Source organism: Neolamprologus brichardi, chromosome 22 (assembly GCF_056152115.1).
Source record: "Neolamprologus brichardi isolate AB-2024 chromosome 22, ASM5615211v1, whole genome shotgun sequence".
NCBI classification, from domain to species: Eukaryota; Metazoa; Chordata; class Actinopteri; order Cichliformes; family Cichlidae; genus Neolamprologus; species Neolamprologus brichardi.
In genome coordinates, this window is record NC_142124.1 from 21,486,061 (window position 1) to 21,509,878 (window position 23,818).

The 23,818-nt window shown below is 42.2% G+C and overlaps 1 protein-coding gene across 1 annotated transcript in view; it reads left to right on the top strand.

Annotated features, from left to right (window-relative positions):
• tax1bp1a (Tax1 (human T-cell leukemia virus type I) binding protein 1a) overlaps positions 1 to 23,781 on the top strand; it is a 25,052-nt gene extending 1,271 nt beyond the window's left edge. Inside the window, exons 2-17 of the mRNA XM_087835242.1 lie at positions 3,329 to 3,543; positions 6,976 to 7,078; positions 7,857 to 8,047; positions 8,279 to 8,434; positions 12,785 to 12,933; positions 13,330 to 13,420; positions 13,545 to 13,730; positions 13,884 to 14,135; positions 14,541 to 14,732; positions 14,842 to 14,914; positions 16,368 to 16,888; positions 19,270 to 19,356; positions 20,529 to 20,715; positions 20,798 to 21,006; positions 21,665 to 21,747; positions 22,335 to 23,781. Of these exons, the coding sequence (XP_087691368.1) occupies positions 3,355 to 3,543; positions 6,976 to 7,078; positions 7,857 to 8,047; positions 8,279 to 8,434; positions 12,785 to 12,933; positions 13,330 to 13,420; positions 13,545 to 13,730; positions 13,884 to 14,135; positions 14,541 to 14,732; positions 14,842 to 14,914; positions 16,368 to 16,888; positions 19,270 to 19,356; positions 20,529 to 20,715; positions 20,798 to 21,006; positions 21,665 to 21,747; positions 22,335 to 22,545 (2,880 nt within the window). The 5' untranslated portion in view covers positions 3,329 to 3,354 and the 3' untranslated portion in view covers positions 22,546 to 23,781. The remainder of the gene's footprint in view (positions 1 to 3,328; positions 3,544 to 6,975; positions 7,079 to 7,856; positions 8,048 to 8,278; positions 8,435 to 12,784; positions 12,934 to 13,329; positions 13,421 to 13,544; positions 13,731 to 13,883; positions 14,136 to 14,540; positions 14,733 to 14,841; positions 14,915 to 16,367; positions 16,889 to 19,269; positions 19,357 to 20,528; positions 20,716 to 20,797; positions 21,007 to 21,664; positions 21,748 to 22,334) is intronic.
• Positions 23,782 to 23,818: the final 37 nt, after the last annotated feature.

Here is a 23,818-nt window from a genome sequence, read left to right on the forward strand (position 1 = left end):
AAACTCCTAGGTTGCTTCGGCTGTATGTTTTGGCTCATTGTCCATCTGTATTATGAAATGGCGCCCAATCAACAAGCAGACAGTATCTCTGAACATCAGAATTCATTCATCTGCTTGTGTCCTGTGTCACATCGTCAATGAACACTAGTGTCCCAGTGCCGCTGGCAGCCATGGATGCCCAAGCCATCACACTGCCGCTGTTGTGTTTTACAGATGATGTGGTATGAGCTTTTTGACACCCTCTCAATCCTTTATTCTTGCCATTATTCTGGTAGAGGTTGATCTTGGTTTCATTTGTCCAAAGAATGTTTCTCCAGAACAGTGCTGGCTTTTTTAGATGCTTTTTTTGTTGTTGCTGTTGTTGTTTTTGTTGTTTTTGGGGTTTTTTTTGTTTTTTTAGCAAAGTCCAATCTAGTCTTTCTATTCTTGAGGCTTATGAGTGCCTTATACCTTGCAGTGGACCCAGTGTATTTACTTTCATGCAGTCTCCTTTATGGTAGATTTAGATAGCAATACTCCTATCTCCTGCAGAGTATTGTTCACTTGGTTGGCAGTTGTGAAAGGGTTTCTCTTCACCATAGAAGTAATTCTGCAAGCATGCAACAATGTTGGATTCCATGTACGTCCAGGCCTTTTTGATTTGCTGAGTTCACAAGTGGTTTCCTTCTTTCTCAGGATGTACCAAACTTTTTCATTACTAATATTGTAGCAATTTCTCAGATGTTTCTTTTTTCTGTTTTCACAGCCTGAGGATGGCCTGTTTTTGTCTGCTTAATCGATAATGACATATATACTCATGGCAACTTTATTAGGTATACCTGTTCAATTGCTTGTTTACATAATTACCTAATCTGTCAACCACGTGGCGGCAACACATTAGCTATGTAGACATAGACAAGGTGACATGCTGAAGTTCACACCAAGCATCAGAAAGCGGAAGAAAGGTGATTTAAGTGAGTTTTTGTGATTGTGGTTGCCAGATAGGCTGGTCTGAGTGTTACAGATATGGTTGAGCTCATGGTAATTACCTCCACATCCATCTCTAGGGTTTATAGAGATTGTTTAGAAAAAGAGAAAATATCCAGTGAGCAGTAGTTCTCTAGGCAAAAATGCTTTGCTGATTCCAGAGGTCAGAGGAAAATAGCCAGACTGATTCAAGCTGATAGGATGGCAACGCTAACTCAAATAACAACTTTTTACAACCAAGTTATGCAGAAAAGCTAAATTTGTTATAGGTTTGCTACACCAGCAGAAGACCACATTAGCTACCACTGCTGTCAGCTAAGAACAGGCAATTGAGGCGACAGTTCACACAGGGTCACCACAATTGGACAATAGAAGATTGAGGATATTGTTTGTGACAAAGGTGCTTCTTGGGTCTGGTGGGCTACTACAGATGTTTCTGCCGGAACTTTTCGACAGTAGTGGCTCCCCTGACTCATCTGTGCAGTCCAAAGGTACCCTTCGTATGGACTGCTGAGTGCCAACATGCCTTTGACTGTGCCAGGTCTCTCCTTTGTAGTGCCCCTGTGCTGGGTGCTCCGGACTTCAGCAAGGCCTTCAAGCTTCAAGAGGGGTAACACGCTTTGTGTTACCCCTCACCCCAGTCAGCATTACGTTTTTAAGTGGGGCGTAACAGATATATTCTTGGCACATTTTTGACCAACTGAGCATCTTTTAAACAAAAAGCCTGTTATTACTGTATTATTCCATTTTTGATGACCGTGTCCATCTTTTCATAACCACAGTGTACCCATCTTCTGATGGCTGCTTCCAGCAGGATACTGTTCCATGTCACAAAGCTTGTTTATCTCGAACTGGTTTCTTGAATATGACAGTGAGTTTAGTGTACTCAAATGGCCTCCACAGTGACCATATTCCAATCCAATAGAGCACCTTTGGGATGTGGTGAAACAGGAGATTCCCACCCAGTGCAACCAACAACTCTTCAGCAACTGTATGATGCTATCATGTCAATATTGACCAAAACCTAAGAGGACTGTTTCCAGTAAAAGAGGGTTCAACCCAATAATAACTGGTAATTAATCAAGTGGTCTAATATGTTTAAAGCAAGGAAAAATATAGAGAGAAATACATCTCAAAAGGGGTTGCAAATGCGTAGGATATGATTCACTAGCGTAAACTAAGATTTACAAATGTGTGCAATGATTTGTTTGTAAGCACTGGCTGATTTTTTCCCAGCGGAAGAACGTTCAACATGTAAAAGCAGATTATTGAAACCATATATTATATTTTATAGGCTATTATGTAATGTCTGTAATTGGTAAATCACATTTTCTCTGTTTTTTTAGAAAAAGAAATGTTGACTTTTTTTGGAAAAAAAAACCCCCGGTCCCCAGATGTCCCAGTTTTGCACTGGCACTTGAAAGCAGCTGGCAGCATTCAATTTGTCTTAAATGTGGGCATGCGACATGGTCTATGCGTATTAGGCGATTCGTTCACATGCATTTAAAGTTTTGTAAGGGAGCGACAGAGCTGTTACGTGTGGTTTTACACATTTGTACGCATAGAAAGGTTTTTAGAAGTCAGAACTTGGGATTTTTGAGCTAAACTTAATATATTGTGTAGAAGTGATCAGTATCAGTTTAGATGTACGTATTTGTGAAATAATTTTACTTGTGCTTAAAATTCTTTTGTATTTGTGTGTTGAGTCCTCAAAAGTTAAACACAAATCATTTCACACATTTGTAAAGCTCAGTTTATGCTTGTGGATCATGTTGTACGCCTTTGCAACCTTTTTGAGACACATTTCTCTTCATAGAAAAACAAATGTTAATAAACTTCCTCTTATAGAGGTGTAGCACACTTGGTTGAGAAGCAGTGAGCCTATAGTCTATAGTTGTAGAACCGAATTTTCCAGTTTGATGTGCATATTTAAACATTCAGCACGACTGCTTGCTTCTTCGCTCTGTGGGAGATACACTTGTGTACACTTTTACCTGTTTCAGGTGCAGAAAGGGTAAACATGGTGTCATCACTTTTATGAGTGGGAGAGAAAGTCAGGCCTCCGCAGATCTTTAGTGTAAGTGCAACTGCTTTATCATCTCAAAGTCTGAACACAGTGTCAACAAAAGGATTGCGTGTGACTCAGGAGTGTAAAAGCTAACTGGCATGAAGCTTTATGGCACGTCATTGCTTTGCAATGTACAAGTGTCAAGGAAAAACATGCCAGCAGAGCATAAAGGAATTGAGACACTTGGAATCATTTGATTCTAATAAATTGCATCATTTTGGAACAGTTTTTGTGTTAAATGTTTGCTTTTTCACTCCATACTTATTTCTGTCTATGCTGTTTTCCCTTTTCTAGACAAATGAAGTGACCAACAGGAAACAATGTCATCGTTCCAGGTGGTGGATTCATCGCCGGGCAGCAGCGTCAGCGTGATGGAAACGTCCAACTTTGCCCACGTTATCTTTCAGAATGTGGGAAAGAGTTTCCTACCCCAGGCACCCTTGGAGTGTCGTTACACCCTGACCCCTTACATTACTCCCCACCCCAAAGACTGGGTGGGCATTTTCAAGGTACAACACGCACGCACACACACACACACACACACACACACACACACACACACGCACACACACACACACACACACTACAGCTGCTATTACTCAGACCACGCTTCAAAGACAAAGGCAGGCATAATCGGTTAAAGACCAGACGTTTATATAATAGGAATCATTTGTGTTACCGAGACATACTTAGTGAATAAAACAATTTCCCGCCCATTATACGAGTGTTTTTTGACATGGATTATGTGTTAGCGTTTTATTAATTGGCCATAGGTTTGTACTTGGCACATTAACACATACATCCGCCTTGACGCTAATGGCTGAGCTCTTCTCTACATGCCTAAAACCTCACCGCAAGCTTTGGTGTGGTTGCTCTACATGCAGAAGGAGGAAGAGTGTGCATGGTGGGCTGGTTACAGTAGGTCTCACTGGAGGGGGGGACGAGGCAATCATTTGGTACTCTTTATGAACCATTCTGATTCCTATTAAGAACACACACACACTCTTTTGGCATGTTGGCTCACCATCTCTTTCCATCCTTTTCGCTGCTTCCTGCTAAGCAGCATCCCCCCGTGCTCCGTCCTTTTATCGGGGCCATCAAATCTCACACGTAATTAACAGGAAATGCGAACGAGGAAGCTTAATGTCTCGTAAAGTCAAAAGACAAACATTTTATCGTTGTTTAAGAACTGACTTCAAATCCACCAGCTCAATTAAAAAGGAATAAAGACGCCGCGTTTATTTGGAAAAAAAGTCGATTGGAAAATGTAATTATTGTAATCCGTGCTAATGAAACCTGTTTGATGGTTAGAGCTTCATGGCAGGGAGCAAGCAGACCACGCTTCTTTAATCCTTTTGACGTATACGTCTGTCTTTTGTGTGTGTTCATAGAGATGTTATTTTACAGCAGCAAAATCTCTGCAGTATCAGTGTATACTGTCTGTTACAAGAATATTTAACCCTTTCAGCTAATAATTATTCTTTTTTTTTTTCTCTTTTTGTCAGGTAATCAAGTTTAGCATTTAAAGGGGCTTTACAAATGGTAATGGCCACTGGAAATCACTTGAATGATTTTTACCTCCTTTTTCCTCAGTTTGACGGGTTTAGTTTGTTTGTTTCTGTTGGAAGGATTACTTCCAAGGGACTTAGTTAGAGGTGATTAACTTTTGGAGTCAGTCAAGATCTGGCTCCAGAAATTAGTACCAGGAATTTGTACCATTGTGAGCAGAATTGTACATTTAATATCAGCTCTACATACATATCAAATAGGAAGACGCCTTGATGTCCTAGATATTCTTTTTGATCTAGAAACTCAGCTTGTACATGGCACAGAGAGAGACCTCAGAGCCTCTGGCAGAGGTATGAAGTATCAGACTTCCCCTGCATGGTTTTCACTGGGTATTTGGAAAGTGTAAGCTTGCTTATTTTTTAAAAAAATTACTGTTTACATTTGACTTTTTCCTCAAACGTCTTGAACTCACTGTTGAATACTCTGTGTTTGAGTCCTGGAGGCAAAGCTGTTCCACAGAGATGACTCAGAAAGAGAATATTTTCTTCCTCTTACCTCTGACATCCACAGGCGTTGAACGCTAGAGAGACTGAGTAATGAAGCCGAGAGACCGAGTAACAAAGCTGACTTGCTAAGAGGATGACTCAGGTGGCTCAGAGAGGCAGTGCTCAGTTGAGTTGTGTACAGACACCCCCTAGTGGTCGACAATATTCATAGCCCACAATAAGGATCCTGCTATAACAAATGTGCTCCTAGATGGTGTTGCATTGAAACAGTACTCACATACACAGTGAAGATCAACAGTTCCCATTACAATCAAGCTTGCTTAGCTTTCTTTCTTTCTTATCTCTTTGCGTCACTGAAAAACATTTCAACATATTTGTTTTATTTGGCTACTGACAGCCTGATTTAGTTTGATGTTTGACTCACGTGCACACACACACACACACACACTAATGCACACACACATTCATCTCCCTGAAAAGCCCCGTGGAGGTTTTTGGTTGTGGCATGTTCGTTGGGTCGGCAGGGAGAAACCCGTTGTGTGAGTGTATAATTAAAGTGTCATCGTGCTGTTCCCTCACACCTTGGATGAATGATTGATAGCTGCTTTGCCTGTGATTATTTTATAACAGCACTCATCTGTTGGAATGCCACACCATACCTAACCAAGTGTCAGTCAACTTCACTCTGCAATTAGCAAAATTATTTATGTCTGTTCTCTCTTAAGCAAATACACATGACCACACGAACAAACCTGGCTGGAGTCCCATCGCAGTCCCGCTTCTCACTCAGATGCTGTTGGGGGTGGAAGGAATGTTCTTGGCAGCAAGATTTCACGTTGACAATTACCATTTGTTTGGAGCGGCATTATACGCAGCGTAATGTGGTTGATACGGCACACACTGCAATTACGTTTCGGTGCAACAACATTATCAAATCTGAAAGCCCGACAAACGTTTTGAGTAGCTCGGGTGATTTACTGTCGTCACCTGAAGCTTCTGTGTTTTGTTTTTGTTGACTGTTTTTTTGTACTTGAAAGTCATTTAATGATTTAATCAGTTAAAAGTCATTTATTTTAACATTTTCCTACAGAAATAGTTTTTTAAAAACTTGGCTCATTAAAAAGAAAATCAGCAAGTGTTGCCTGTTGATCATCTAAGTGTGATATTCTTTGGTTAACTCTTCTTTTTTTTTTCTCTTTTTGTTTTGTCTTTTAAGAAAACAAAACGTCCTGCACTTCCACAGGTAGTTGAGTTCACCGCAGCTGAAACGTAGTTATGTAATGTCACAATAATACATCGCGTACTTATGAGTACGAGTTACAGCGAGGTATGCGTGTGCACGTGTGTCCAAGACGGGGCGCGTGCGCGGCTGTATGTGACAGATTTACAATGCACGGAGCTGAATTGGGACGGGCACGACGACCTTTCATCATCTGTCTTCTAACAACACGTGACATCCAGGGAATTACATTTCCCTTCTCATTTTCTGTAAAATTTTCACCTTATTTGTATCCACGCTCCCGCTTCCCTCGCCTTTTTTCACCCCCATTTCTTTGTGGGCTAGTCTCTGCAGCCCCCACGAGCCCACGATTGTATGCAGACGAGCCCCCCTTGCCCTCCCACCCTTTTCTCACACCTTTGCTGGCCCTCTTTTTTGTGGGTCCAAAAGGGGCAGGAACTGAGGGGAAGGAGTGAAAGGGGGAGGAGGTGTGTGGAGAAATGAGGGGTTTTAAATGTTTCCATTCTTGCTTTGAACATTGGATGTAGTCCTCCAGAATGCTTCATCAAGCATCTTTTCAAATCAGATCTAACGATTAACACATGTTTGCTGGAAAATTTGGCCTTCTTCAGCGTGATTTGAACTGCAGCACACAACTTTTACACTGTGGGATCGTTTGTTTATTTTTGTTTTTAATGTCTCCTCAGGTGGGTTGGAGCACAGCCAGAGATTACTACACCTTCGTTTGGTCTCCTATGCCTGAAAACTATGAACCAGGAAGTACTGTGCACAGGGCTGTGGTGTTTCAAGGTACAGCGCACACACGCACGCACACTTACATACTATTTAAACCACTATACAAAACCAGGGTATTCCAAAGTTACTCCTCCATTTTACAGTGCATATAAAAACCAGCACTTTTATTTAATAAGGGAACACGACCGCAAACTGAGGCCTGGGACCTGAGCACCTCTCAAACCACACACAGACACACACATACACAGACAGTTGAGGGCCTGCAAACTGGTTTTACTGGGCCTGGAACGGTCAGACATTACACAGTGAAAATATGAGAGCACGCTGCGGTGTGTCAGGAGTCAGTAAAACCGGTTGGCTTCTGGATATTCCTCTACTGCCCTAGAGGACCAGGGCTCACACTTGAATAATGTGCTTCAGTTAGTTTCCAGTGTAACCTTGGAATGCTCGAACCCAGCATATGTAATGTATTTTCTAGCTAAATCCTCTGCATAAGTCTTCTCAATGCTGGCGATTTTTTCTTTCTCTGCTTTGAAGCAGAACAGTTGGATGGATATTTGGGGTGATATTGTAAATATAGGCAGTCTAGAACAGTTTTGAGCAGGTTTGGTCTATAAAAGAACCCATTATGTTAATTTCCAGCTGCGTGTTTTTATTCTTGGTCTATAAAGAAGGAGCTTTGCATGATTCACAGTTTAAGTTCTTCGTGCTGCACCTGACACTTAAGCTTTTATTTCAGGAGATATATGTGTATATGTGAACGATTATAAGGAAGGACACAACATGCCCCCCTTACGTGCCAACATTACGTTCTTATTTCTTTGCTGTGCAGGTTATTATGTTCCTAAATCTGATGGAGAGTTTTACCAGTTCTGTTACGTCACTCACGCTGGTGACATCAGAGGAGCCAGCACACCCTTCCAGTTCAGGTCAGCCACGCCCACCGAAGAGCTGCTGACTGTTACTGAGGATGACAGCAACTCCGACATACTGGTCGTCACCACCAAAACGGGCCTGCTAGAGGTAGAATGCACAAAATGTTATTATTTCTTTATTTCCCCAGTTTTCTTAATCCCTCTGGTCTTGAGTCACCAAACATCGATCTGCAGTGTAACTGACTATAGAATCAGCACTCTAAAAAAAATGAGAGGTAAATGTAATAAATTGCAGAAGACCAGAAGATAAACGGGACCAAAAATCCCCTTCAAATTGAGTCGATCTGATTTTTTTTCTGCTTCTCCTTCTGCCTGTTAGCGTGTGGAGGAAGCACAGCAGGAGCGCAGGGAACTGCTGAAAGCTATGCGTCTCCTGCAAGAGGAGAAGCAACAGTTGCAGGAGGAGCAGAAGCGACTGGCCAGGGAAAGGGAGCAGGAGAGAGAGACGTGCTGCCTGCTGCGGACACATAACCAGGTTAGAGTGGGCTAAGTTTTGAATAGTACAGGATCCCACGGAGGGGGAGGGAAACCTGTAGGGGCAGTTGTGGCTCAGGAGGTAGAGTGGGCCGTCCACTAATCAGAAGGTTGGTGGTGCAATCCCCAGCTCCTGCAGTCCGCTGATGCATTCATTGTGCATGAATGTCAGACAAGGAGCTTAGGCCTAGAATAAAGTCAGAATGTGTGTGTGTGAGTAAGTGAAAAGGGGCTCATAGTAAAAAAGCACTTTGAGTTCTCAATTAGGACTAGAAAACTCCTGTATAAGTGTCCATCCCAATTAATGAATCTAAAAATAAATAACTGGTATTTCTCGTTTTTTCTTTTCGTTTTTTTAAATTTTTTTAATTGCAGTTAAATTTGGAATGTTCCCAGCCTTAAAATAGCCCACAGGTTTTTATCCAGTTGTGGCATGACAGGCCTACGTCAGCAATGTTGGATTAGCCCCGTAGCCTACATCTCTCATCTGCTTGTTGTCATCGCCAACAATGATGAACTTGTTTTAATGTCCGATGGTAACCTCAGCCAACCCACAAACCAAGCAATTAATATTCCTAATGTTAAGTAACAGAGCTCATTCTGTCTTCAGTTTAAAAGTCAGAAGTTTTATTTAGAATGGTATTTAAAAAATCCGAAGTCTTCACTCGCCCTAAGCCCCGTAGTAGCAAAAATATTTGGGAATACTCAATAGAGTTCAAATGTCCGTACATGGATAAAATAAATAAAGACGGTAAAGGTATATATGCAACCTTGAGACTGAAGAGAGTTAAGACAGTTTTGGTGTGTGTGTGTAGTTGTATTTAGTGTATGGGTGTGTACAGGTGAGTGTGTAGATGGACACAGGCTTGGAGCCAGTTCCTCACCAGTGATCATAGGTCTGAAAACTTCAAAGGGCTAAATTTATGTATAATCTGTTTCCATGTTTGACAGACACACAAAAAGCTGCTCAGTGTGTGTGTGTGTTTGTGCATGTGTTTGTGTGTGTGTCTCTTTTTCTCCCTCTTTAACGACCTGACTCAGTGGGCCAGAACGGAATTGGGACACAGTTTTTCTTGGGCATCTGGCGTCAGGGACGATGCCATCGCAACCACAGAGTGAACAAACATGACGTCAAACGCACACACACACCCACGTGCATGCGCCTGCACAAACCCCCGTCCCCCCCGTCCCCTTACGCTGTCACATTCACATTCAGTTTCTACACAACAGGGCCCCTTTAATGTGCATTTACACATGCACAAGCATGCATGCACACACACACACAAACGCACTCATTATGCCACCCGCTTGCAAACCCTTTTAGTCTGTGTGTGGAATGAGAGGAGGGTAGTCCGCAAAACCGCCTGTCTGAAAAAAGAGCCCTGCCCAGCCTGAGGGACAAACACCACTCAGTCACGCGATGCAGTGGCCACTGCTTTCTCACTGTCTTATTTTCTTCCCTCTCGCTTTTTTTTCTCTCTCCCTCAGAGTTTCTTAATTGGCATGACGAGGAAATAAATTTTTAATCCAAGTTAAAATGATACGTTTAGAAAAATCTGTCAAAATGAATAAAGTAAAAAAATAAAAAACGGTAAACCTCTACACCCAGTTCATCCGCTATGTCCCTCACACCTTCTTCACTCACTCACTCACCAGGATGAGTCACATTTTAGCATTTTATGAGATTCTCATTTGATAAGCAGTAGCTTGGCACACATGCCCAAAAACAGTCACCTCAAGCTAGCTCAATAAAAGTAGGAGAGGGTAGTTGGCAGAGAGAAGTGAAACCCAGAAAGTTGCCAGGTTTTTCTGAGCTTGAAGCCAGTCTCTTATCGCCCCCTAGTGCAGCTTCCTGGTGTAAGTCCACAGGCTGCTTTGAGTTAGTCTGTTGCTCCTTTTTTTCCCCCTTTTTTCTTTCTTTTTTTTTTTTTTTTATGAAGGACAAAATCGCCATAAATTACACACACACGCTCTGTTATTACCATGCTGCTTTTCATTCAACAGGCATGTCCATCTGCAGATATACGACCTGTGTGTATAGGGGTGTGTGTGTCATTTGTAAAACATTTACAGTAGGTACGTTAGCTCGTGGCTCTCTGATGAAAATATCCTTTGAGTTTCTTAACGTGAAAACATAAGTACATATTTTGTGGCTGCTAATTTTACGACTATACTTTTTATAAGGTCTTTACGCACTGCTAAAGTGCTTCCCAAACGCCAGCCGTAAAAATCATACAGTAATCTATGCAGAGCCAAGCCCAGAGGGAGACGGGCCTGAGTATGCGTTGGAGTGTGCATGTGCACTCTGTCTGTCTCTTGTATGTCCTTGACTGTGTAGCTGTGTGTCTGTCTTTCCTAGTGTGTGAAAGAGAATGGGTGTGTTAAGGGCTCATACTACAAAATAAAGTAAGGGTGTGTGCACAGGTATGTTGTCCTGTCACGACCAATATTAACTATGCATGATTTAATGTCGTTCACTGCTAATTCGCAGCAAGTTCAAACAAGGTATTTCCTCTGCAGGCACACCACACGGAGAAAACAAAACTGATATCATGTGTTGTTTGATAGCAGTAAATTGTTTTGTACTTCCACTACAGAATGCTACTGAACATTTTTTTGGAATCTATATAGTTATTCTGTGCTTTGTGTCCAACAAAAGACTTAATGAGTCATAACTTGTAACCAGTTATTTATGAGTGATGAGATAAGGCTTTATTGAACCCCTAGAGGGGAATTCACATGTTACAGCTGCACTAGAAATATGCCGTAGAGGTCGAGAACAGTAATAAATAATTAAGTACAATTGTGGTCAGAAGTTTACATACAGTCATCGTGGGCACAAATGCAATGTTAATTTGGGGCTTTTAATGATTTCTTTCAACTTTTTACAGGATGGCATGGTTGCATAGTTTAGATCTTTAATGACAAACAAGAATTGGATACACAAGTTGCACAGACTAAAAAAACTTTTAATATTTGGTTAAATGTCCCTTAACAAATAATATCTCCATCAGACTTTTTTTCTGGCATAATTCAGATTAATATTTGACCACTCTTCCTGGAAAAGTTTCATTTAATTCGGCTGGCTTCCTGGCACGGATCTGGCATTTAAGCATAGTCCAAGAGTTTTCAGTGGGATTGAGATCAGGACTTGTGGGAGGCTATTCCATAAATTTAATACAATCCAAAACCAGTTTTGATGTGTGTTTGAGATCATTGTTCCATTGCAACACCCATGTGTCCAAGTTGAAGAACTTGAAGGTACTCCTCTTTCATTATACCATCCATTCTATGCAGTGTACCAGTATGACTGGCAGGAAACCAGCAACCGAGCATGATGTTACCACTACCATGCTTGACAGTTGGTACAGCATTCTTAGGTTTGAAAGCCTCATCTTTATTCCTCCAGTAATCTATCTTGTCTATCTTTGTTTTGTGTGAGCATAAAAGTCACATGAGACGATGAAGGCATTATGTGACATTAGTCCATGTGGGCAGCAACAAATTTCAGTCAAGTTTGAAGGTGTCAGTTTTGGAGCAGAGGATTCTTTCTTGGTCAGCACCCTCTAAGTCTATGCTAATGTAAAACTTGCTTCACTGTGGACAGTGGTGATTTGTGTTTCCTGGGTTGATCCTGAACATCCTAACAAAATTCCTCTCATCTGAGGGTGATAGTTCCAAACCTTGGTAAAGACACAGCTGAGTTACATACAGTTGTTTGAGCTGATGATCTTGAAATCTGTAGTTCTTTGCAAATGTCTCCCAAAGACCCTCCCAACTTGTGTAAATTTAGACTTCCCTCTCTTCACTGAGTTCCTTGGACTTTCCCATTGTTCTAACTAACGATCAGTCCAATAAGTGCTGTCAAATAAATGCTTTTTATGGCGAACTGAAGCTACAATTTGTTGTCAAGATGATGCAGAACCTTCAGTACCACTTCACAAAAGATTTAAGTGAATGTATGTATATATTTGAGCTTGTATGTATACTTTTGACATGTTTGAGAGAAGTATTGGGGAAAATCCAAAATAAATGAAAACTTTTACACCCAATTCTTGTTTTTAAAGTCCTTAAAGATCCTGGACAGTTAAAGAAAATCACAAAAAGTCCATAATTACCATGATGTTTATGGCCAAGAGGAGTGTTTTGTGTGTGTTTAAGCTTCTGACCACAACTTTTGATTTAAAAAAATATATATATTTTTGCTGTACAAATGATAAGAAATATATAGAGACAGTAGTATTTGAAATATAGTGAATGGGTTTGGCAGGGCTATAATAGAGCTCTTCAGCTACTGAGATTGACTGTAGTGGCTGTCAGGCTGATGTACAGCTACCTCTCTGGCCCGCAGGAGCTGCTGCGTTCTTCACAGGGCCTGTCAGAAGAGAGGGAGGAGGTAAGGCGGAGGCTGACAGAGGCTACGGACCGGGTACGCCAGCTAGAGGAGGACCTGCTGGGAGTCACTCAGAGGGGCCTGCAAAAGGAGACAGAGCTGGATTGGTGAGTGAAGAATGGCAACATGTAACCATCAGTCATCCATTTGAAGACAGACTGTTTGCATAAATCTAAGCGAGCTTAACATCAGCCTCACAGATGTGGAATATGTGTAGAATAGTTTTGCATGCATGTTTACTTCCCAGGTTTAAACACGCCTACAAAATTGTGCCAGATGCTGCACAGGAATATGTCAGCCTGGCTTTAACATATTTCACTGGCATCTGATGGCTCTCATTTGATATTTTCTGGCCTTATACACACACAGATTATACCCATCAGTATAGCCATGTTTAAGGTGTCCACTTAATCACTAAATAGCTTTTTGTAAGAAAAACTTTAGATTTAGAATATGAGACACAAGAAAGCACTAAAGAAGTTGTTTTTCAATATGTCTTTCAGTCTGCGTGATCGCTTAAAGAAGCTGACAGCAGAGAGAGACAGTCTGGAGAGCCAGCTGAAGAATGAGAAGGATGAGCGAGATCTTTATAAGGTGAAGAAGTGTTTTACAGGAAAGACTGACTGACTTTTTTTTTTTTTTTGTAGCAGCCGAGGGTGTGTTTTTGTCTGCGTTCCTACTTGACCCATTCTGTTTAACTGTTTCGCCATATGTGTAGGCCCACCTGCGCAGCACAGAACTGGAGAACACTAAGCTGAGCGCAGAGCTTCAGATGCTAAAGGCGGTGGAGCTGAACCGGGAGGTGACCATCGCTCAGTTCCAAGAGGAGCTGGAGAGGCTCAGGGCCTGCGTTGCACAGAGAGACAGCCTGGAGAAAGAGCTGCTGGCACACAAAGCTGACAAAGTAAAAGTGCTTGTGCATATTATTGCTGGCAACACTAAAATAGTACTCAAAATGTAAACAAAAGTGTCCACTAATCGCAGGGTTAGCATTTTGATGGTATAGCTTTAGTAAACTCAGTTGCACTATATTTAAATTTCTTCTTTCTGTCTTTAGGCAGAGCTGGCCCGTGTACGTGAGCAGCTCCGTCAGGCTGAGGAGCAGCTCCAGGCATCCCGGCAGCAGGCCTCTCTGCTAGCCTCGGAGCTGCGTGACTCAGCCAGTACTCGCGACCACACGATGACCGAGCTTTACCGCGCCCGCTTAGAGGCCGACAAGCTCCGTGCCAGTTTAGCTGATGCCCAGGCAGAGTGCCAACGCATGGAGAGCCAGCTTGACCGCATGAGGAGCACTGCACAGAAGGAAGTGGTCAGTGGTCGACTTCCTTAATATCTGTCCCTGTGTTTAGGGAAAAGAAGTTTAGGGAAATTTAGTTAAACATGGAAAGGAATTTTCACACTTTTCAGTTTTATTTAGATGGATGATTTTTATATGAGAGCTCAGGACAACCGATTTAAGCAAGAGAAATTTGAGCTGTTTACCATTTTAACAAAGAACACAGTTCAAAGAAGATTTTGGAGTTGAGCCTTTTTTGTTTGTTTATAATTTCTTGCTGAACAGTTTGAACTGTGTTAGATTACAAAGCTCCTGCTTTGTAGAACTCAGTTGTTCTGAGTCTCAAATATTTGTTATATTATAATGGAGTTAAATAAATTCGCAAATACTTTTTTTGGTTTGTTTTTATTTAATCATTTTTTAACACTGTGTGTTCAGGGTGTTGGGACCAATGGGGACATGACACCCAGCATGATTGTGGTGTCAGAGGCAGAGGCTGAGCTGCAGAGGGAAGTGGAGGAGCTGAAGCTGCGTCTGCACATGGCTGCTGAGCACTATAAGGAGAAGTACCGGGAGTGTCAGCGCCTCCGCAGACAGGTGGCCAAACTGAACACAGCGGAGTCCCAAGGGGTGAGTAATTTTTAGCAATGCTCATCAGGCTGAAAAGAAACATTTTGTTCAGTTCCATATGTGCCTAAACCAGCAAAATTGCATTTCATTGATGTGTATATCTTTGCAGGAGCCAAAGAGAAATGCATCTACTGAGACAACACTGGAGCCACTGACCCCTAGTCCAGAGTCACCAACAGGAGGTACATACATTCAGATAAAGGGCATATTCCATCTGTCCATTTTCTGCCATTTATCCAGGTCTAGGTTGGGGAGACAGCAAAGACGCCAAGACCTCCTTCTCCCCAGCCTCCTTCTCCAGTCAAGAGATGTAATTTCTCTAGCATTTCTGGTTGACCACTTCAACTGCCTCCTTTCAATGTGGAAGAGTAGCAGCTCAGTCATTCTGAGTGAATGACTGAGTTCCTTACCTTATCTCTGCGGACCTGTATTCACAATCTCAGTTTCTCACGACCATAGGTGAGAGTAGGAACAAGATCAATCAGTAAATCGACAGCTTCATTTTCATACTCGGCTTTCTCTTTACCACAACAGACCAGTTTGGCATTCGTATCACTGCTTATATCGCACCAATCCACATGTCACTCTCCCCTAACTGGTGAACAAGACCCCAGGATACCTAAACTCCTCCACTTGAGACAACAAATCATTCCCAACCTGGAGTGGGCACTCTACCCTTTTTCAGCTGAGAACCACAGCCTCACACTTGGAGGCACTAATTCTTAACCCAGCCACTTCACATTCAGCTAAAAACTGCCCCATTGTAAGCTGGAGGTCATGGCTTGATGAATTCATCAGAACCACGTCATTTGCTAAAGCACTGTTGCCTTACAGTTCGACTCCACCATCTGGCTTTTCTGTGTGGTGTTTGCATGTTCGCCACATGTTTGTGTGGATTCTTTTTGGGTACTTGGGCTTTTTCCCGTAGTCCAAAGACATACAATTAGTGGGGTTTGGTTAATCTGTGATTTTATTTTGCCATAGTTGTGAATGTAAGTGTGCATCATTGTATGTCTATCTGTGTTAGACCTGCGTCAGATTGGCGACCTGTCCAGGTCGTACTCGCCTCTCCCCCTGTGGTAGCTGGGATAGGCTCCTTGATAAAGATAAGCAGAACAGAATGGACAGATTGATAAACTGATTTGCATATCATTGAGTGAGATAAGCATTATTGGTATGTTTTTGGTCATTGTAATTCTGGAAGACCCATCCAAGATCCAGCTTCAGTGTTCTAGCTGAGGGAAGAAGGTTCTTGTCCAGATCTATGGACCCATCTATGGCCCCTCAAGGCGGAAAGTCATCCTGTGTCTTTAGCAGAAAAATAGCCACAAAACATAATGTTTCCACCTCCGTACTTGACTGAAATCAAACATCTAATTTTTATTTTGGCAGTCTCTTTCTCGTGTCCTTGTGCACCTCTGGATCACTTCTGCCAGGCTGCAATAAGTTCATTCATAAAAACTCCACTCTGTACTTGTGCTGCTGCAGATTTCTCCACAGGGTTTCAGTGAAAGACCCACTGTTTTCCACCCAGTGCCAAGGAGCTGTATTATGGTTAATGCCTTCAGCTCATATTTCTCTGTGTAAAGCTCTTTACACTTAAATAGGTTTAATTGTAACTTTGTGTTTTTACAGGAAATATAGCTGCTGCAGTCCTACAAGAAGCTGTTGAGATGACAATCACTCCAGACGTCAGCAACAAGGAAGTCACAAATGCTGATACACAAGTGTGCACAGAGAAGGAGGAGCAGAAGACACTGAATACACTAGAAGAGAAAGCTGAGGTGAAGGTTGAAAGTCAAGTTAAACAAATGGATGATAATGAAAAAGACAAAGAGAATGAAAAAGAGGAGAGGAAGGAGAGCCTGCCGGAAGAGAGCCTGAGGATGGCGAGCTGGGTGGAGGTGGAGAACGAGAGGCTGGGCGCTGAGGAAAACAGTGAGGTGGAAGGGGCCCTGAATATGGAGGAGCTGAGGGACGGTGCCGAGGAGCAGGGGCTGCTGGAGGTAGAGGAGAGGTGCATGGAAGAGGCAGAGAAGGAGCAGACTCGTTCAGTGGAAGAGGAGCTGGCAATGATGGAGGAGAAATGGAGGGAGCAGTGCGCAATCAACGAGACACTCAAACAACGGCTGGCTGATGAGGAGGAGCGATTCAGAGTAAGACACAAAGACATAACCTTAAGATTAAGTAAAGCTCAGAAAGAATGTGATTGTGAGGGTGTTGGGTCTCATTCCACAGCAAAAAGTAACAGAAATGAGATATACTGGTTAAAATAAATACTGACAAAGTACAACTTTGAGGACATAATTTGCAGTATATTCACAATATACAGATTTCACTATACAATTTTAATAAATTCATACAAATTACAGAAACTGAGTTTATTCATATTTTTAGCATCAACAAAGGAGTGGTTGCAGTTTTACCTGCTAGACTTGCCTTCATGTTCCAGCACCTTGAAGACTAGCTGTATACCGCCACATAGTGCAGTTCCAGTGCAGCGCTCTGTATAGACTTCCCTGGCTCCCTGGACACTCCTGTATGTTATATATCTATAATCAGTGTATAACAAATTGTTAAAAATTGCAATAATATCATATCATGCGTGAAGTATTGTGATAATATCATATCGTGGGGATTTGTACCTCTTCTATTGGTAGATTTTTTTCTTTCTTTCTTTTTTTTAATCTTCACTTAACATGCATGGCTCCCTCTGTGCTGCTTTCATTGTCAAATTCCGTTTAATGCTCTTTTATGCACAATCTACCATTAAAATAAAACACAGCTGCCTGAAAAACATTGTTGTACCACGGTCTGCTGTGCCATGCATAAACACTTTAATGTAATACCCAGTCATTCAAATGGAATTTGCTGAACCACAAAGCCTGAAGAACAACAAATGTCTAACTGCCCTACTACTTACAGTATGGACCTCACCTTCCAATGGGTGAGCCAGCATGTGTGGTATGTGTGCGTGATTCAGTAGAGACCTTGCATTTTGAATGTGAACCTCCACTAAAGTACCAAATAGCATTTAATCTCCATGAGTGAGTGTGTGTTTATCGGCGCTGTAAATACGGCTCTCCCTCAACTTTGATAGAGTCTCCTGTCTGGGGCGAGCACCCCGGGTCCCAAGCTGCTCTTAATGGCCCCGGAGACTGACAAGCGAGGCAGCCGCAGAGCGGCATGCTTTACGGCTGTTTACATCAGCCACCCAGAGGAAGAAGAGAGGGAGAGGAATAGGATGAAGTGTGTGGGGGGGTGCATAGTACTACATTGCTGCGGACTCCCTTCACCTGAACTTAACCTTCTAATGCCGTGCCGTAAATTTATGATAGAAGGAAAACGCGAGAGAGGACAAAAGGAGATGAAAGAGAACAAGTGGGGGAAGCAAAAGAAGCGAACAAAATTTAAGAGAGAAAAAATTGGGATAGACAGATGGACATGAAGCAGAAAGAGAAACCATGGGAAGGGAGGGAATCTGGAACCTTTGAAATGGGGTGAAATTAGAGAAGACGGGCAACGGGCCATGTAAACTATCCCACAGGGTCAGTTCTGTTAGAGGCTAAGAGATTTACTACGATCCCCTGGTCCGCTTCAGCTTTATGTTATGTTATGTGTTTTATAGCAAGACCCACACATCTGAGGCTGCACCAGGTGAAATTAAAACCAAATATTTTCACTTACCTGGTTGTATGAAGGCTGATTTTGGTCTTCTCAAGTTGGCACAAAATAAAAGCAACAAGTAAAGAGGTTATTATCAACTAAAAGCTGTATGAATTGTATGAATAAAAATACTGGTGGCCACCAATGCTATTCCATAGCCTAATACTAGATAAGAGCACCTATGGTATCAATTTTAAAAAATCCTAGGCCACATCGGCCTCAAGTTAACGCCTAGACAGCATTTTCAAAAAACTTGACCTCTGATCCTGACTTTGAGGTCAAGATCAAAATCGTTCAAACTGGTCTGAGATTTTCAGTAGATGCACCTATGGTATGAATTTGAAAATCCTATATTGCATCGTTCTTAAGTCATCATGTTCACAAACTTGGGTGTCCATGCTACCCCCGCCCGGTGGCGTGATGAAAATACTCCTGAGCTGTACAGCCGTTCAGCGGTATTCTGCAACTAAGGGGAAAAAAGTTGAAGTTTATTAGTTAAAAACTATGGTTGCCAATTAAAATTATTGGCTAACCATACAGATTGGCAGTTAGAATAAAAATAAAAGTTTTAGAAAAACTGATAAAATTGTTACAACTAAACAAAAACAAATGCTATCAACACATAATAGATTAAACGAGCTGTTATTAAATTGAGCCACAGCTAAACGTTGAGGATGAAATTGCTAATCTGAAAATAATTGGTAAGAGTAAAGTGTAGGCAAATCCTGGTTTTAAATGAGTTTAAGATAATACAGTTGAACATGAGTGGAGCTGTTGATAAAGGGATTCTTGAGCCCATCTTACAGGTCTGTACGTCAAATGAAAAAAAAATGCTGTGCTGTGAGTTGATTGTCTTTATCTATTTCACTAGGTCCAAATGGCAGAGAGAGCCAGCGAGGTCACCGAACTGAAACGCAACCTTGCCCAGGCTCTCAGAGACAAAGAGCAGTTACAGGAGGTAAAGATGCCACCACCAGTGTTCTCTAAATGAATTTCAATGCAACATTGTTGCTTTAACAGCAACTCAGCACTTTCATTCAGGTTTTCCACTTGTCTGCACATAAATTGTGGCCATATAGGCCTGAATTAAACTAGTTGTTATGTTATGTTATGTTATGTTATGTTATGTTATGTTATGTATGTTATGTTAATGGGCTAGACAACTTTATGGTTAGATATTGTTTTTGTATTTGTATCCTTTGTGTCACTAAACTAAAAAAATGCTTTTTGTTTTAAATTTGTGACAAAAGAGGAGAAAAATCAACTGTCACCATGGAAATCGGTCTAAAAACAGTGAAAATGTTAATGCACTCTCTCCACACATAGTGCCCGAGCACTGTAGAAACTTTTGCATACTCTGATTTCTAAGCAGGCACAAGTTGTGCATAAATGAATCTATTTATTGCAGGTAAAACTGTGCATATTTCAACAATGACCTCAACTTAAGGTTATAAAACTTTAGCCTCAACATAGCTCTTACTTACAATCAAATTCACATACTTAGACAATGTAGACTGAGCTGAAGCCCAGACCAGTATCATTGCTTTCAATTATAGGAGGTGTATGAACCATTTCCATAGCTTTTTCTTCCTTACTCAACACTCCCCACTCTCCTCTAATTAATACATCTATACTTGCTTCTTTCGCCCACTGGTACAGTGCCATTAGATGGTGCAAATGCCACACAACGTGTCTGTTTCACCTTCCCAACCCTGGTTTAAATGTTAAACCTGATAGCAGCGCACTAATGAAGTCATAAAGAGAGGAGATCAGGGAGGAATAGGGAGAGTAAGGAAGGAGTTACAAAAAAAGGGAGAGGGTGAGTGCTTCTATCAGCAAAGCCAGAGCAGAGGGAGCCAGAGTCTGACACCCATTACAGTAATGAGTAGGGTACTAATGCGCTTGCTTCAGATATAATCACAAAGGGCAGAAACAATGTAGATGGGAAACTTAACTCTTAAGATGAAAGCACTCACCAACTGTGAGAAAGGTTCTGCTGAAATGTTAACTGATGACTTATAAAACTGAGACTGACTGTGGTTCTGCGCTTATAGCATCAGGAGGATATCCAGGACTTTTTAAATGAGGTGTGGCCGTGAAGTGTAAAGCTCTGTCGCATCTCTTCTGTAGCAGTTGCAGCGTTACATGTCCAGGCAGAGGGAGCAGGAGGTTGCTGTTCAGGGTGCTGAGGTCCGGCAGCCAATGGTGCTGCGCTACCCTCTGCCCTACCCCCAGCATCCCTCCCCTCCGCCGCTGGTGCCGCAGAGGCCCGCTGAGCTCCAGTACGGCAATCCTTACTCCACCGACACCACAAGAGGTCGGGTCAGAAACTGAAATGATTTACTCGCACTCTGTGTCCCTGCTGCTCCCCTGCTGCTTTAATGTGTTAATCTTTTTAGATCGGGAGGATGTTGCACTTTCCCCTGAGCACGTGTCCCGTCCCCCACCTGAGGCTCCATCCTGCACTCCTCCCTGCGCACCTCCGATCTCACCGTCTAGCCCGGGTCCGGGAGCACCAGGCTGGGATCGAGAGGTGGTCTGCATCCAACCGTCCCGCAGCACAAGTCCCCCCGAGACCCTCGAGCATCCACCAGAGGAGCCACAAAATGTGAGTAGTGGTGTATCTAGCTCAAAACTGAAAAACCCATTGTTGGCTGAAATTTTATATTTAGTGTATGTAGTGTTGTTATATATAAATAATGCATTGTGTTTCTGAATAAATTCAAAACCATGATTGGCAGCATTAATTGACCTCTCTACATAACTTTGGAGGGATATTTTAAATCACTGTGACACGATCCCAGCCGTTGCTCTCCTACACCGGCTTTTTGTTGTTGCCACGATAATCCCGCGTTTACTTCACCTTTCTTATTCTCTGGAGGATTTCTCCCACGCTAAACGAAGGGAAATGCAGCTTGGCCTTAAAAGACGGTGCTTTGAACTCATTTGCATAAAGCTCTAATTAATGTCACTCCTTCAGAGCTCAAGAGAGATAAAGATAACCAGAGCTGGGGGAGAGTAATTAGAGGAGGTTTTGCATAAGGACAGGCAGAAGATGAGTTAGAGACTGTCGGATAATGGGGCATCCTTGTTTACTGCCACGTAATAGAAACGTAGGTACACATAGTTTACAAACACACGCTTCACTTACTTTAGTCGCACTCCTTTCTTCCTGTAATTGTCTTTAGAGGTGGTGTTCATTAAAGCATTCAGATCTGTGAGCAAATAGTGGAAATTTTCTTTTTCTTTGTGTGTGTGTGACAAAGGTGGGAGATGGGGCTCAACAGTCCTGTGATCATCAGCCCAACAGACGCAGTGAAACCAGGAGCAGCTTCTGCTTTGACTCCAGGTATGACATTCATTTTCAACACAAGGTGTCCTAGAAGACACGACACATAAAGAAGGTAACAAAATAACGCACAAGAGCATCAGCATAGACAGCTGCTTTGTTGGGAGTTTTTGCCTTGGAAAAAAAAGATTTGTATCAAAGTAGCCATTGATTCATTTTCTCTCCACAACTTAAACTGCTCCAAGTAAGACCTCTTCATTTTGAACCCCGGTATATATGACATAACCTGCTAAATGACACAGTCAGAGATTTCTTCCTTATGAACATCGAGGATCACATGAAGACAGAATTAATTTATCTGTGTCTGCTCTTACGGGAAGAGTAGCGCACAGAGCCAATAATTACCCTGCAGGGGGGGTAACACAGTTGCTTATTGCAAGTGACTCAACAGCTGCTTTTCAAGAGGCACACGTCTCTGGCTTTCATTATTAGTCATAATCTGGTCTGTGGAGCAAAAGAGGCCTACTCCATTACAATGATCCACACGGAAACTCACATTTCTTTTTCAATTTTTTGTCTCTCGTCTATCCATCGCCCCTTCCACCAACCCCTGACCCCATCCATTTTCCCCTCATCCCCTTCCGCAGTAGTGACGTTCACAAGCGCTGCCCGCTGTGCGAGGTGATCTTCCCGCCACACTTTGAGCAGCGCAGCTTCGAGCAGCACGTCGAGAGCCACTGGAAGGTGTGCCCCGTCTGCTCCGAGCAGTTCCCGCTCAACTGTCAGCAGCAGCTCTTCGAGCGGCACGTCCTCACGCACTTTGACGGCCACGTCCTCAACTTTGAGCAAATCGAATGAAGGGGAGGGGGTTCCGGCATACTGTATGGGTAAATATGTGTTGCTATTAGTTGATTTTGACTCGGGTTTGGTTGATTTATCTTGTTAACATACAATCATTTGCACTTTTGTTGTGATTTTTCTGGGTTTTCTTTCTTTTCTTTTTTTCCTTTTTGTTTGGAACGTTTAAGAGAATGTAGTCTACTTCTGAAAGGAAGCAGAGTTTGTACTTAGGCGGCTAGTCCTCCCAAGTTATTTAGCAGCTTTCACGTTAACATACAATCATTAACATTCAGGAATAGTGCCACAATCCTTTGCTTTTCTAGCATCTTTCTCCTCCAAGGGATTAAATGCACAAATATATATATTTTGTGTTCCAAAACAATTCACAGCCACAAAGCTGAACTGGGACTCCGAGGGAAAGCATCCTAAACGTCCCTGTTCTTTTAACTTCTCCGAACATGCATACACCAAGTGAGAAATCATCCAAGGCAGTGAGTCGTCCTTTATTTGTCCTCAGAGTATGACGCTTCGCAAGACGCGAGAGATAAGAGCATAAATGCAAAGTGAATATGAATATGTGACATCTTAAAAGAGTCGCCTGTGTGTGTACATAAAAAGTGAAGAACTGTGTGGTGGAGATGAAATATTGTACGTATGAGATGGTTTAAACACAAAAGAAAACAGCACTACATTTTCATGTATCTGCACTAAATAAGGCTTTATTCTGAATGTACTGTACATAAATGAAAAGAAATATAAATTGTGGCGATACCTGTGAATTACGTCGTGAACCCGCCTCCCCTTATCGTTACCTCCCTCATATTTAAAAGAAGACAGGACCAATGATGTTTTACTTCCTGGCGTGCACTTTCTTGATCTTAGGTCGGCCGTACGAAGCTGGGCTTAGGAGATAATGAACCTCGTTTTTGGCTAAACTGGCTGCCGGACACGGGGTTAGACTTGTTACATACTTTCATGTTTTACAGTCACAGTCTGTTAGCCCTCATGACTGAATGTCGTTTATGTGCGTCTTCACGGGGCTTCGTCACCACCGCTTGTTTATTTCAGTCATTATGCGTGTTGTAATCAGGCTTTTTAAAAAAAAAATAAAAAGGAAAGAAACGCACATGTCCAGTCATCACAAGACAAACCTGTGTATGTATGTCACGTGTCCGACGCAGGCCTTTTCATGTGAGAATGGTTTAAGTGGTGCTGCAAAGATCTTTATGAATAAAGTCAGCTTGTCTAAATGCATTTTGATGCTTTGTTCTTCATTTCTGAGCTGAATAAG